Here is a 15,973-nt window from a genome sequence, read left to right on the forward strand (position 1 = left end):
GATAGCACAGCGGCATTTGCCTTGCAAGCAGCCGATCCAGGACCAAAGGTGGTTGGTTCGAATCCCGGTGTCCCATATGCCTGTGCCTGCCAGGAGCTATTTTTGAGCAGACAGCCAGGAGTAACAACCCCTGAGCACCGCCGGTGTGACCAAAAAAAAAAAAAAGTGCTTAATATTTAAGTTAATTGTCTTGATCGTAAAAATGGGAAAATAGGGGCCGGAGAGATAGCATGGAGGTAAGGCGTTTGCCTTTCATGCAGGAGGTCATCGGTTCGAATCCCGGCACCCCATATGGTCCCCTGTGCCTGCCAGGAGCAATTTCTGAGCCTGGAGCCAGGAATAACCCCTGAGCACTGCCAGGTGTGACCCAAAAACCAAAAAAAAAAATAAAAAAAAAATGGGAAAATAGTTACTTAGCAACTATTTTGCTGAGGAATGTTTTTTTGTTTACAGACTTAGGGATAATTTCTGGCATGGCTTGGGGAGTTTTGTTAAGTAAGCCTGATTGGTTATATGAAGAGCAGCAAGTGCACCACTACCTGTTGTATTCACACTCTAACATGAAGTATAAAAAAAATTCTTGGTCCCGGAGAGATAGCACAGCGGTGTTTGCTTTGCAAGCAGCCGATCCAGGACCAAAGGTGGTTGGTTCGAATCCCGGTGTCCCATATGGTCCCCCGTGCCTGCCAGGAGCTATTTCTGAGCAGACAGCCAGGAGGAGCCCCTGAGCACAGCCGGGTGTGACCCAAAAACCAAAAACAAAAAAAAAAAAATTCTTTTGGGCACAGTGGTAGGGCATTTATTTGTCTGCAAGCAGGACTGATGGTGGTTCAAATCCCTAACTTCTGAGAGAAGAACCCTGAGTGTTGCCAAGTGTGACCTAAAAAAAAATTTATGCTGGAGAAGATATATTATAGAGAGAAGGGAGTTTGCCTTTCTTGCATATATCTCACATAGATCGAGATGTGAGGTTGAGGTTCACTGCATGACTCATAAGAGTTTAGGAAATTCTATTGTGTTAAAATAGTACATTTTAACAACTGGTATTTTGGGCTAGAGTTAGAAAAGCATAGCCTTAGCCTATCCTGGTTTAATTCCTGCACCCACGTGTATGTGGCCCAGAACTTACCCAAAATCTTAACTGTAGGGGAGATTTGAGTCAGCGTGTTAATGTTAATAACTCTGCAGTCTTCTAACAGCCTCTAAATTGTCATTTGAACCATTTTATGCATTATTAGATATTGTACCCTATTTATTTTTTGAATTGAGTATGATTACTATTCTTTTTTTTTTTTTTTTTTTTTTTTTTTGGTTTTTGGTTTTTGGGCCACACCCTGTGACGCTCAGGGGTTACTCCTGGCTATGCACTCAGAAGTTGCTCCTGGCTTCTTGGGGGACCATATGGGACGCCGGGGGATCGAACCGCGGTCCGTCCTAGGCTAGCGCAGGCAAGGCAGGCACCTTACCTCCAGCGCCACCGCCCGGCCCCATGATTACTATTCTTTTTTTTTTTTTTTTTTTTTTTTTTTTGGTTTTTGGGCCACACCCGGTGACGCTCAGGGGTTACTCCTGGCTATGCGCTCAGAAGTCGCTCCTGGCTTGGGGGACCATATGGGACGCCAGGGGATCGAACCGCGGTCCGTCCTAGGCTAGCGTAGGCAAGGCAGGCACCTTACCTTTAGCGCCACCGCCCGGCCCCCATGATTACTATTCTTTATCTTACAATATTAATTATAAATCTTTACATTGTTTCAGTACTTTTTTTTTTTTTCCTAGGCCGAGAAAAACAGAGCTGCAGCAATGGCAAATAATCTACAAAAGGGAAGTGCTGGGCCTATGAGGCTTTATGTGGGCTCCTTACATTTTAACATAACAGAGGACATGCTTCGGGGAATCTTTGAGCCTTTTGGAAGGGTAAGTCTCATTCTCCAATATATATACTTTTTTTGCTTTGCTTTGTTTGAGACACAGAATTTCATACTTCTCAGGAAAATGAGCTATAGTCTCATTCATTTTTTGGTGGTTGGGGAGCATATCGAATCATGTTCTAGGGATTACTCCTGGCAGGTTTAGGGGATCGATTTTGGTGCTGATACCGAATATCGGTCAGCTGCATTGAGGCAAAAATCCACTGTTCTGTTTTTTTAATAAATTATCTTTTTTTTTTTTTTTTTTTTTTGTGGTTTTTGGGTCACACCCAGCAGTGCTCAGGGATTATTCCTGGCTCCAGGCTCAGAAATTGCTCCTGGCTGGCACGGGGGACCATATGGGATGCCGGGATTCGAACCGATGACCTCCTGCATGAAAGGCAAACGCCTTACTTCCATGCTATCTCTCCGGCCCCAACGACAACCTTTTATTCTAAAAAAAAAAATAATAACTTTATTCTAGGGGGCTGGAGAGATAGCATATGGGATGCCGGGATTTGAACCGATGACCTCCTGCATGAAAGGCAAACGCCTTACCTCCATGCTATCTCTCCGGCCCCAATAAATTATCTTATTTAAACACCGTGATTGGGCCCAGAGAGATAGCACAGCAGTGTTTGCCTTACGAACAGCCGATCCAGAACCAAAGGTGGTTGGTTGGAATCCCAGTGTCCCATATGGTCCCCTGTGCCTGCCAGGAGCTATTTCTGAGCAGACAGCCAGGAGTAACCCCTGAGCACTGCCGGGTGTGGCCCAAAAACCAAAAACCAAAAAAAAAAAACACAAAACAAAACAAAAAACCCACCGTGATTACAAATATAATTGTAGTTGTATGATTACAGTCATGTAAAGAACACCCCCCCTTCACCAGTGCAGGATTCCCACCACCAATTTCCCAGATGTATCCACTCCCCACCCCACCCACACCTGTATTCGAGACAGGCTTTCTTTTTCCCTCATTCATTCTCATTGTTACGATAGTTTTCAGTGTAGTTATTTCTCTAACTGCACTTATCATTCTATGTGGTGAGCTTCATGTCATGAGCTGCACCTACATGGGAAGATGGGGGGAAATACCGAGCAGTAAAATATTGTTGATCGAGTTCTAACATCGTCATTCCTTTGTGCCCAGGGGTTACTCTTTGATTTATACTCAGAAATCGCTTCTGGGAAGCCCTAGGATTCCATAGTGCTTTATGCATTAGCCCTCTGAGACAACTGCTATTTTTAATAAATGATTTGGAATAGCATAATTTCTATCTTGCTTGAGATCCTGTTGTGTGAGATTAAAATAGAAAAATAGAAAATAAAATAGAAAAAGTCGGGGGCTGGAGAGATAGCATGGAGGTAAGGCGTTTGCCTTTCATGCAAGAGGTCATTGGTTCGAATCCCAGCGTCCCATATGGTCCCCCGTGCCTGCCAGGAGCAATTTCTGAGCATGGAGCCAGGAGTAACCCCTGAGCACTGCCGGGTGTGACCCAAAAACCACAAAAAAAAAAAAAAAATAGAAAAAGTCGTTTTATAAGGCTCTAGAGACATATTGGGGATGCACCTCAATGTGCTGGAGTAATTACTTCGCAGTGCTCAGGATCTTCCCATTGTCCTTCCTTCCTCCCTCCCTCCCTCCCTCTCTCCCTCCCCTCTTCTCCCCTCCCTCCCTCCCTCCCTCCCTCCCTCCCTCCCTCCCTCCCTCCCTCCCTCCCTCCCTCCCTCCTTCCCTCCTTCTCTCCTTCCGTGCCTCTCCCCTGCCACCTGGTGGCACTCTGATTCAGACTCTCCTCAGAAATTGCTCCTATCAGGCTCAGGGCTGGAGATTAAACCCAGGTCCTTTTATATGCAGGTGAATCGCCCTAACACTGCTATCACTCTGGCCCCTGTTTGCTGTTTCTAAATTTTTAGAAGATTTTTTTTTGTTGTTGATACATGAATGTTTTAATTTTGGGGACATGTGATAGCAGTCATGCTTTAAGGAAAAAATATATTTAATGTCTGTGAATTATTAACATTGTGATTCTTATTTTTAGATTGAAAGTATCCAACTCATGATGGATAGTGAAACTGGTCGATCTAAGGGTTATGGATTTATTACGGTAAGCAAATATAAAAACTGATGTAAGGGGGAGTAATGTTAATTGGTAATTTACAAGTCAATTATATAGTTAATTTTTATTAACTATATAGTTAATTTTTAAAAATTTTTAAAAATTTAAAATTTATTTTAATAAATTTAATATTATTGAACACTAATTACAAGTAAATTTTCTACAAATCATGAAAACAACTTTACTTTTTAGCTCTTCATGTGAATGATGTCTGATTCATCACTTTTGACTTATTTTTCTTCGTTTGGTTTTTTGGGGGTTTTTTGGACCACATCTGGCAGTGCTCAGGGGTTTACTCCTGGCTATCGGCTCAGAAATAGTTCCTGGCGGGCACGGGAGTACCATATGGGACGCAGGGATTTGAGCCAACCACCTTAGGTCCTGGGTCGGCTGCTTGCAAGGCAAACGCCACTTTTGACTTTTATTACACTTTTTATTTTTCAGTATTAATAAAACTTGCTCTGTTGTTATACTTTCTTTTTCTCACTATTATAAAACTTGCTCTGTTATATCTTCTTGTTAAGATTGTAAGATCCTAAGAAAGTGGGTAGGTGCTTTCATATCAGGGAGCTAACCATTAGGGCTATGACTAATCTACAAGTCTGCTGTTTATGGCCACCTTCTCCTTTATTGCCTCATTTCTGTGAGTTTTTTCTGTTTGCTTGTTTTTGGGTCACAGTCCATGGTGCTCACTCCTGGCTCAGTGTTTAGAATTTGGCCCTGTAAATTTCAGGGGACAATATGGGTCCTTGGGGTTAGCTGCCATCAAGGCAAACACCCTACTGGTGTGCTATCGCTCTGGCACCTGCCTCATATATTTCGATGAAAATTAATCTGTTATAATAGCATATCTGTTCATTTGTATCCCAACCAACCCCAACCAGTTCAGTCCATTTTAGTGAAATGGTTATATAAGAGAATCACACTTTTTTTTTTCCCGTTCTTTATTTCAGGCTGGGATGCCTGAAGTTTAAATACCTCATCCCTCATATATTTCTCTGGTCCAAGATTATTATTATTTTTTTGTTTCTTTGTAACCCCAGCAGCAGCGCTCAGGGGTTACTCCTGGCCTGTACTCAGAAATCTCCTGGCAGGCTTAGGGAAACCAAATTTAAACCACCTTCTGTTCTAGAAGGGCTGCATGCAAGGCAAAATCTCTGTACTATCTCTCCGGCCCTCAAGATTATTTTTTTGGACCATATCCAGCGGTGGTCAGGGATTACTCCTGGCTCTGCTACGTTCAGTGGGTCATTCTAGCACTGCTCGTTATTTGCTTGGCTAGTTCTCAAAATAATGAGAGACCAGATATTGAAAAGCCAGTTGGCCACTTTTAAAGCAAACTCCCTATCTGCTGTGCTATTTATTGCTCTATACTGTGTTTCAAGAAATTTTAGGGCCTGGAGAGATAGCACAGCGGTGTTTGCCTTGCAAGCAGCCGATCCAGGACCAAAAGGTGGTTGGTTTGAATCCCAGTGTCCCATATGGTCCCCCGTGCCTGCCAGGAGCTATTTCTGAGCAGACAGCCAGGAGTAACCCCTGAGCATTGCCAGGTATGACCCAAAAACCAAAAAAAAAAAAAAATGGAAAGGAAAGAAAAGAAAGAAATTTTAAATGTTTTTTTTGGTGCCATCCTTGACATTGCTTAGGGGTTATTCTTTGTGAACTCAGGAATCATGGGATTCTGGGGAATGAAACGAAGCCAGCTATCCCTTTTGCCTCTCTGGCCTAATCTTGCTCTAATTAGTCTTAACTGTATATTTTGTTTTTGGTTTTGTTTTTGGTTTTTTTTTGGGGTCACACCAGGCAGCACTCAGGTGTTACTCCTGGCTCTATGCTCAGAAATCTCCCCTGGCAGGCACAGGGGACCATATGGGATGCTGAGATTTGAACTACCATCCTTCTGAATGAGGCAAACACCTTACCTCCATGCTATCTCTTCAGCCCCTTAACTGTATATTTTTGGGAAAATGCTCAGAACTTTGTTACTGGCTTTGCACAGGCAGTATTTAGTGTTTCATATGTGTAGAGAGGCTTCTGTCTGCATGTACTTATATAAGACAAAAGCCCTCCCTGCTTTACTATATTTTATATTATTTACAGTGTTTTTGTATTATTTAAAGTCTTTCAGTATTTATATAAAATGATAATTTGGACTTTTGACTTTTGTTTGTAGTTTTCTGATTCAGAATGTGCCAAGAAGGCTTTGGAACAGCTTAATGGATTTGAATTAGCAGGAAGGCCAATGAAAGTTGGTCATGTTACTGAGAGAACTGATGCTTCTAGTGCTAGCTCATTTTTGGACAGTGATGAACTGGAAAGGACTGGAATTGACTTGGGAACAACCGGTCGCCTCCAGTTAATGGCAAGACTTGCAGAGGGTAAGTTACTTTCAATATTATCATATTTTATTATAAGTAGTGAAAGCAGTTATACATACTAATAATTGTAAAGTAATTCTTTGTGAGTTACCTTTTTGAAATAATTATTTGGCCAATAAAATTCACTGTACTATGTGTGTTTCTAGGGATTGAACCCAGAGCTCAGCTCCTACAACAAAAACATGTTCTCTAGCTATCTCACATTTTGGAGGGTTACTCCTGGCTCCATGCTCAGAAATCGCTCCTGGCAGGCTCAGGTGACCTTATGGTACGCCGGGATTCGAACCAATGACCTTCTGCATGAAAGGCAAACGCCTTACCTCCATGCTATCTCTCCGAACCTGGAGTTGATATTCATAAGCTGTACATGTAGTTGCATAGATACTGTCTTTTATTTATCATGGATTTACAATACAAATGTCCCTTTTTGCTTATAACAGTTAATAAGATACATTTAGTTGCATTGTATTTTTGTGATTGAGGGTTTGTAATAATGGTTATAGGAGCCTAACCCAATACTGACACTCCAAGGGTACCAGCTCCATGAGAAAGGGTGTGAAGCAAAGACCAGTTTTTCATAAAGAGGATTCCTAAAGAAAAAGTGTCATGGTGTCAGGATACCCAGCCTCCTGACATGGACATAGCACTGGTCATCTTTCACACATTGTATCTTTTAGAACTAAGGCAGAAAGGCAAACCAATTTTCTATATGGCAATACTCCGGGGTTACTCCTGGCTATGAGATCAGAAATTGCTTTTGGCTTGAGGGAGGAACCATATGGGACACAGGATCCGCTGTCCTTTCTAGGTTAGCACTTCTATATGGGTGACACTCCGGGGTTACTGGCTATGAGCTTTTGGCTTGTGGGGGGACCATATGGGACACAGGATTGAACCTTTACTACTAGCACCACTGCTCCAGAAAAAAGATCTATGACCCCACCTCCTTCCTTTGTTGTTTGCTTTGATTTTTATTTTTGGGCCACACCCACCGGTTCTCCTGGCTGTCTGCTCAGAAATAGCTCCTGGCAGGCACAGGGGACACTGGGATTTGAACCAACCACCTTGGTTCTGGATCAGTTGCTTGCAAGGCAAACACTGCTGTGCTATCTCTCCGGGCCCTCAGGATTTACTCTTGGCTATATGCACAGAAATCTCTCCTGCCCCCTTCTGCATGCAGAGCAAACGCCTTACCTCCATGCTATCTCTCGGCCCTAAAGAATAATTTTGATCATGCACAAACCAAGTTGGTTTTAACTTCATTTCACTGTTCCCTCCACTGGGCTCATAAACCATTTTCTTCCTTTCGCTAACTACCTTGTAAGTTTGTTCATTCCGTGCCAGTCAAGCAGGAATATTGTACTGGCAAAGGACTTCCTTGTCAAAGTTCTTATATTTTACATTTAAAATGTGGGTCAGCAGAGCTGTTGAACTCAATAAACATTCCTGTGTCATTTTTGTTGTTGTGCCAGAACCAGAGATATTCGGGCTTATTCCTGGAAATTGTGGGGGACCAGTTGGGATACTGTGACTAGATTTTTACTCTGACCTTATATATATCTTAAGAATATTACATTAAGAACTAAAGCAAATTATGTATGCCCTGCTGGGGGCCCGGGTGGTGGCGCTCGAGGTAAGGTGCCTGCATTAGCCTTGGACGGACTGTGATTCGATCCCCCGGCATCTCATATGGTCCCCCAAGCCAGGAATAACCCCTGAGCCCAAAAGCCAAAAAAAAAAAAAAAAAAAGAATGCCGTGCTAATAAATCCCCCTAGCCTGCCAGGGGCGAGTTTTGAGCATATAACCAGGAGTAACCCTTGAGCACAGGTGGATTTGACCCTCCCCCCCCCCAAAAAAAAAAAAAGACTGCCATGCTTGTGGAATGTAGTATAGTGTATTTTGACAACAATTCATTGTGCTTTTTCTGCTTACTTCCTTTAGAAGCCAGTGGATTTTCTGTCTTATTTTAGGTTAAAATATTCTACAATCTGTTATATTGAGTTTGTCAGATAAGTTTGCAGAGGAGGCAAACAATAAGAGCTAAGTAAAATACCTCTGTGATTCTCTTTGTTTTAGGTGAAGAGATTTGGATAATCTTAACATAGTAAGTGCCTCTTCTTTTACAGGTACAGGTTTGCAGATTCCACCAGCAGCACAACAAGCTCTACAAATGAGTGGCTCTTTGGCATTTGGTGCTGTGGCAGGTAGGAATTGAATCTTTTCTAATTTAAATCGTTTTCTCATCTAATTCGAAAAATTGCCAAATTTTTGCATATTAAAAGGACTTAACTGAGAATTCAATTCATCAAGTACTTGTAGCCCATTAACTTGGAGTTCACATAAGGAAGTAAATGAAAGTTTATAGTTTTAATATTCACAAGATTTCTGTAGAAAATACCATTAGTTTTAATTTAAATATTAAAGGTTTTTTTCTTCCCTAATAAAATCTTACTGGCTATGGTCTTCGGTAACCTTATGTTCTTGACAATGGGGTTTCAGGCATTGCTCATGTAGAAACCTTTGGTTTTTATCTATAGAGCATTCAGTCCTTTGATAATCCCTCTAAGAAGTATTTATTCCAAGAAAAGCATCACTATTAACTATACTATATCAGCAGTGTTTAAAATATATACATTATCAAACTGCATCTGTTTGCTTCATGTTTTTCATTAAAATTTTTTTATGCCTCTTGGATTTCGGGTCACTTCATGTTGGGAGACCAATTATCTCTGGCCTCTTTTCCTTTTTAAAAAAGATTGGGAGGTGGGTTTGTATGATACCTAGAAGTGGTGAGGGATTACTGCACTCAGGAATTCATATGTGATGCTGGGGATTAAGCCCTTATCACCCATATCTAAGGCATATGCCCTACTTTTAGGCAAGTGCTCTTTTTCTGGCCCCAGGACCATCTTCTATTTTTGGTTTTTGGGCCACATCTGGTGATGCTCAAGTTTTAATCCTTGTTCTCTACTCAGAAATCACTCTTGTCAGGTTCTGAAGTCCATGTGGGATGACCATGATTGAACTGGAATTGGCTATGTGCAAGGCAAATGCCTTCCTTGTTGTGCTATTTGCCATATACTTCTTGTCTTTTTGTTTTATTTTGTTTTTGTGTCCCACCTAGTAGTGCTCATCTCTCCGGCTCTTTTTTAATGTAACTGTTTACTAATAAGAACATATTTCTTACATTAGTGAGTTTCCAACATATTGTAATTACAGTTTGAAAAGGGTATACACAGTTGGTTCAGGTTTTACTAATGATTTGCATAGCCACTGGGGTGTTAGTGATTGAACCCAGCCTAAATGCAAATTTAGGGGCTGGCAATGTGGCACTAGAGGTGTAGAGCCTTGCAAGCGCTAGCCAAGGAAGGACCACGATTCGATCCCCCTGCATCCCACATGGGCTCCCAAGCCAAGGGCAATTTCTGAGCACTTAGCCAGGAGAACTTCCTGAGCATCAAATGGGTGTGACTGAAAAACCAAAAAAAAACCCCGAAAATTTAATTGTCACGAGAGATAGCATGGAGGTAGGGTGTTGTCCTTGCATCCAAAAGGATGGTGGTTCAAAATGTGGCATCCCTTATGGTCCCCTTACCCTGCCAGTAGGTATTTTAGAGTGTAGGGCCAGGAGTAGCCCCTGAGCACTGCTGGGTGTCACCCAAAAACCAAAAAAAAAAAAAAATTATTGGGTGCAATCCCATTTTAATCAGAAAGCCTGGAGCTTTTTAAGGTTTTTGCTAATGGTGTTTAGGCCATAACCATATATGTATCCCAGCTGTAATTTTTGACTCTTAGAGTTGCTTGGAGGAGCATGCCTGGCATTTATTTATGGTTTTTTTTTTTTTTTTTTTTTTTTTTGCATGTGTTCTTTTGGTTTTGTTTTGAGTCACATCCAGTTTTGCTCCTGGCAGGATTGCGGGACTATGTGGGATGCTGGGAATTTAAACGAAGGCAAAACGCTTTACTTAGCTCTGGCCTCCTGGAATTTTTGTTTGTTTGTTTGTTTTTGGGCCACATTTAGCAGCATTCAGGTTACTCCTGGCTCTAAGCTTAGAAATTTGCTCCTGGCAGGCTTCTGGGACCATGTGGATGCTAGAGATTGGGATGGGCTGTATGCAAGGAGAACATCATACCTGCTGTGCTATTGTTCTTGCCTCTAAAGTTCTTAACAAGCCCTATTTTTAATAATTCATGCTTTGCTTCCTATCTTTTCATAAATAAAAAAGGGCATTTTTGAACTTTATGGATTTATTTACACTGAAAAGAATAATTTCTCATGCCTACATTTTTTTAATTTTAGGAATTAAAGAATTGTTTCTTCAGTACATACCAGTTGTATATTTTCAGCTCTTTGAGATGCTATTTTGAGCACTTAGGACCCTCCAGGTATTATATTCCCAGTATAACTTGGTGTACAAGTAGATCCCTTTTTATTCTTGCCCTGTCTTTTATGATTTTTCTATACCATAATTTACCCAGAGCTATCAGTATTACAGTTGATTCTCTTCAACAAAACTTAGATTAATTGAAATATAATTATTATGTGTTTCAGTGACTCAGGTTGTCTTACAAAATAGACTTTATTCTTCAGACTTGCTATTTTTACTTGACAATTCTTTATTGACTTCTAGTGTAGGAATAATAATTGTAAAATTATAAAAATAAAATGTCTGTCCTACAAAGATCATAGTAGCATTTAAATTCGGTTTTGGCCTTATTTGTGTTCAAGACTAGTCCTAGAATCTAGATTTTAATAATACACCCTGTGATATGCATTTGACTTAGATACTAAATACATTTCAGGATATGAATAATACTTAGTATCTTATCTTTTCCACTGTTTTTTTAATTTTTAAATTAAGTGTCTAACATTTTGTAAACTTGTAAATGGCACCTGTAGAAAAATAGCTGATTTTCCAAGTACTTGGAATTGAATTCTCAAGATCAGGGTATTCATGCAATTTTTGACCGGTTGCTTCCCTTTCCCCATTTCCCATTATTCCCACTTAAAGAGTATAGTACAGTGGAATTTTGTTGTGATTTATAGGCTAAACTTAGGAATAAAGGCATAAATTTCCTAGGATAGGAGGGGAAAAAGGCCACAAAGCCTTGCCAATGAGGAATGGGGAAGGTGGTTTGGCTGCCAGGTTTTACTATAAGTTCAATTTGAGAACCCTGCTACTATAGTCCTCTTTTATTAAAGCTTTCCTGACATTTACCCTGTTAGTTGAGGCTCTTCATTGTTCCTGCACTGAGCTGTAGAATTCTCTTTTGTTATAGATTTGCAAACAAGACTTTCTCAACAGACGGAAGGTGAGTTGAGCTTCTTATTTGTCTTTAAGATAGATGTAAATACAATAAGACATAGTTCATTGTAGATGATATTAGGGGTCAGATTATGGCAGCATAACATTAAGTTGATGTCCCATATGCATTTTGAGTATTCCTCCAATTAAACTGATGTCAGTATTAAATTTTCTTTTAATTGATATTTCAGAAAGCCTATTCGATTATTTCTTTATTTGATAAATGGGAAGTGTCTGGGGGATTTTGGTGTTATTTCAGCCACTTAAGCTTATTGTCAGCTTAAGTTTTGTCTGTCTCCTGTTTAATGTTTTTCCAATTAAAGTCAAAGTGAGTGGCTGCAGCTATAGTGCAATTGTAGGGCATTTGCTTTGCTCGCAGCTGATCCAGGATGGACGTTGGATCCCTGGCGTCCCATATGGTATCCCAAGCTAGGAGCGATTTCTGAGTGCATAGCCTGGAGTAACTCCTGAACATCACCGGGTGTGACCCTAAAACAAACAATAAAGTTAAAGTGAAATCTAATATGAATCATAGGAATCCTTTCAAACTAAAGGGCTAGTATTAACTGACTATAAATGACTATAATCTTATTACAAACTGCCTATTCATTAAAACAAGAATCTAGAATCAAATTGCATGCAAATTTTAGAGATGTCAAGATTTCATAATTGGGCTACTTTATATTGCTTAAGCTAATCTGTTGCTGCTATATAAAACAAGTTTCTTTTTAGGGTTTATTTTAGTTGTTTGAAAAATGATTATACAAGACCTACCTTGAGATAAAATTAAAGATTAAAATATACTTTTTAATTTTTTGGTCAAATAAGTCCGTATTAGTACATTCTGATAGATATTTTTATGTAAATTATTTTTATTGTATCTGTTTTTATCTTGAAATGGATGCTTAAATCATACATTTTCTTATTATTTTAGTAGTAAAAATCTCATTTTTTCCCTGTAATGTTGTGATTTTTTTTTCACAATTTCATTTATTAAATGGTACCTTTCCCCCCCCTTAATTGTAATACAGAATGATATTATTTTCTCAAATAGAATTTGACACTTTGTGGGGCCGGAGAGATAGAATTGGAGGTACGGCTTTTGCCTTGCATGCCTAAGGTCGGTGGTTCGAATCCTGGCATCCATATGGTCCCCCAAGCCGATCCTGCCAGGATCAATTTCTGAGCATAGAGCCAGGAGTACCTCCTGAGCACTGCTGGGTGTGATGCAAAAAAAAAAAAAAAAATAAAAATAAAAAGAATTTGACACTTTGGTTATTATTTTTTCAGCTTTACAATATACAATATTGTACAATATACAATTTTTAAAGAATAGGAAAAAGCAAAACACATTTGTATCTATTTAGAGAAAACATTTTATGATGTATTTTATTTACAGCCCTGATTGAACAAAGATTTTTGGTGACTTTCTCAGGACTTTGTTTAAATACTATAATTTCTAATGCACTGTTTTATCCTAGCTTGATTGTTGTTGTTATGTATTGGAATGAAATTTGATCAAATGTTATGATTACGGTGAGTTTTATAACAGCTCCTGGTAATATTTTATCAATGGCAAATATTGGATCAGTTGTGTAGAAAGAGCTTGCTTTTAAAATGTCAATCCAAGTATTAAATTAAGTGTAGGTGTCTTAATTTTAATCCCTTAATAACTTTTATATCCTATACTTCTGCTAAAGAACTTTAATGTAAAGTAATTTTATTTCTACAATATGATTTATATCCATAGGATATTAAATTTAAAATTCTTTGATACCTTGTAACTGTTTACTGATTTAAATGAAGTTATATGACATGCATATCTGCTAAAAATGCAGCTCAGATTTATTTGGTGACTTTTTTTCATGCTGGGCCTTCAATTCCTGTAGTGGTTTTGGGACAGCAATATCTTCTATCATATATGGCTCAGTAATGCAGTAATGACATTTCAGTTTAATGGCCCAGCCATGTTTGGGGTTAGTGAATGAACTTTATGTCAGCATGTATAGAAAGCATGTTCTCCACCCTTTTTAAGTTTTGCTTTAGCTTTTATTTAATATTTTAATAGTTTCATTATATTGTCAACTTTAATGCATAATGCTTGACCAAGCAGTTTTGTCTGCTTTTAATAATTTACCTTGTTTGGTTGTTTTTGTTCATTTCCTCTTATTGAAACAATATTCCTGAGTTTTACGATTGTGTATATATAGCATTAGTTTGTCTTAGTTTTCTAGCAAACTAAACTGGGGCACTATTTTATATTTTCATACTTTAGGAAAGATACCAATAGCTACTATCCTATTTCTCTTTGTGTTTGGGGAATTTTTTTTTATTAGGGTTTTTCTGATACATTTTCTAGGAACCTGATTTTACTTTCTCTCTTTTTCAGCTTCAGCTTTAGCTGCAGCTGCTTCTGTTCAACCACTTGCAACACAGTGCTTCCAACTCTCTAATATGTTTAACCCTCAAACGTAAGTCTTTGTTACACATACATTCTTTGGTCATTTAAAATAATAAGTAAAAATACTGGGGGCTGAAATGATAGCTCAATAGAACCCTTGTACATGGCCAACCCAGGATGAATTTGAGTTCAATCCCTGGCATCCCATGTTTCCTCTGAGCACCACTGGGTGTAGCCCCCCCAAAAAAACCCAAAAAAGTAATATATAAAAAAATACTTCTGTTTTATAAGATTTGTATAGTAGTTTTTGGTTTTTAGTTTTGTTTTGGTTTTGGGTCACACCTGGCAGCCCTCAGGGATTACTCCTGGCAGGCTTGGGGGAATCATATGGGATGCCGGGGTTTGTCTTTCTGCATGTGAGGCAAACACCCTACTTCCATGCTATCTCTCTGACCCCAAGATATGTATAGTAGTTTGAATAATGCTACAATTTTCATTCATTTGCATATTTTTTAAGGGAGTATACAAATGACTGGTACGTTATTGTTCTTTTTTGTTCTGTGGTTGCTCTCAGACATCATGTTACCAACATGGGCACACTTATCAATATTTGCTTTATTCCTGACTGCATGCAGGAACTATTTCTAAACAGTGATCAGGAGAACATTGGGTATAGAGGATTAATAATGGGTTAGTGGCATATAAGGCAGGTGCTCAAGGGAAAATGTGTTGAACCATTCAGTTACCAGTAAAGAGGGCTTGCCTTGCAAGCAGCCGATCCAGGACCTAAGTGGTTGGTTAGAATCCCAGTGTCCCATATGGTCCCCCGTGCCTGCCAGGAGCTATTTCTGAGCAGACAGCCAGGAGTAACCCCTGAGCAGTGCTGGGTGTGGCCAAAAAACCAAACAAACAAACAAAAACAGTAAAGTAGCTTTTGTCCTTCATGTCCTCAGGGAACATTGTGTTGCCCAACATTTTAACGAGAAAAAGTGCCTTTTTAATCCTATGTACTGGTTCATTATTAGGGAGGTTTTTTTTTATTATTTAATTTCAATAAAGTAAAACAGTTGGCTTTTATTTCAAATTGGTCTATATGGTCCGATAGCATAGCCATAGGGCATTTGCCTTGTGAGGTACCAAACCTGGAAGGGCCCTGTCAGTAGGATTTTTTTTTGTTTTGTTTTGTTTTTTGTTTTTTGTTTTTGGGTCACACCCGGCAGTGCTCAGGGGTTACTCCTGGCTGTCTGCTCAGAAATAGCTCCTGGCAGGCACGGGGGACCATATGGGACACTGGGATTCGAACCAAGCACCTTTAGTCCTGGATCGGCTGCTTGCAAGGCAAACGCCGTTGTGCTATCTCTCCGGGCCCCCAGTAGGAATTTTTGAGCACAGAGCCAGAAGTAACCCCTTAGCACTGCCTGGTGTGGCCCAAAAACATAAAACAAAAAGGAATAATAATGAGAAATAAGATAGTTGTGAGGGGGTTTTTATGCCACATTATGCACTTTGATTTGTTTACTTGGTTTATCTGCCCAGCAATAATATTTTTAATTGATGGTTTTCTCTGATTCTCTTGCGCTTGGCTGGGTAGCCACAGTAGCCGCAGATGGACTTCTGCAGGTGGTAGGCCTTGGAGCCGCAGCAGCAGCACTGCGTGTGCGTCTTGTTGCAACACTTCCCAAACGATGGCATTCCCTTTGTCATCTTGCTTCTATGGCAGGGAACAAAGAGCTATATTTCTTTTTTTTTTTTTTTTTTTTTTTTTTTTTTTTTTTGGTTTTTGGGCCACACCCGGTGACGCTCAGGGGTTACTCGTGGCTATGCGCTCAGAAGTTGCTCCTGGCTTGGGGGACCATA

General features: G+C 39.7%; 1 protein-coding gene across 4 annotated transcripts in view; it reads left to right on the forward strand.

Annotated features, from left to right (window-relative positions):
• RBM39 (RNA binding motif protein 39) overlaps window positions 1-15,973 on the forward strand; it is a 40,691-nt gene that overhangs the window by 21,092 nt on the left and 3,626 nt on the right. For 2 of the 4 annotated variants that reach the window (XM_049779234.1, XM_049779236.1), the window contains 6 exons: window positions 1,777-1,914; window positions 3,953-4,018; window positions 6,204-6,408; window positions 8,536-8,613; window positions 11,672-11,722; window positions 14,105-14,186. In XM_049779234.1, coding sequence (XP_049635191.1) covers window positions 1,777-1,914; window positions 3,953-4,018; window positions 6,204-6,408; window positions 8,536-8,613; window positions 11,672-11,722; window positions 14,105-14,186 — 620 coding nt within the window. The remainder of the gene's footprint in view (window positions 1-1,776; window positions 1,915-3,952; window positions 4,019-6,203; window positions 6,409-8,535; window positions 8,614-11,671; window positions 11,723-14,104; window positions 14,187-15,973) is intronic. The other 2 variants (XM_049779235.1, XM_049779238.1) reach the window with 1 other exon arrangement.

The sequence above is a fragment of the Suncus etruscus genome, chromosome 9 (genome assembly GCF_024139225.1).
Source record: "Suncus etruscus isolate mSunEtr1 chromosome 9, mSunEtr1.pri.cur, whole genome shotgun sequence".
NCBI classification, from domain to species: domain Eukaryota; kingdom Metazoa; phylum Chordata; class Mammalia; order Eulipotyphla; family Soricidae; genus Suncus; species Suncus etruscus.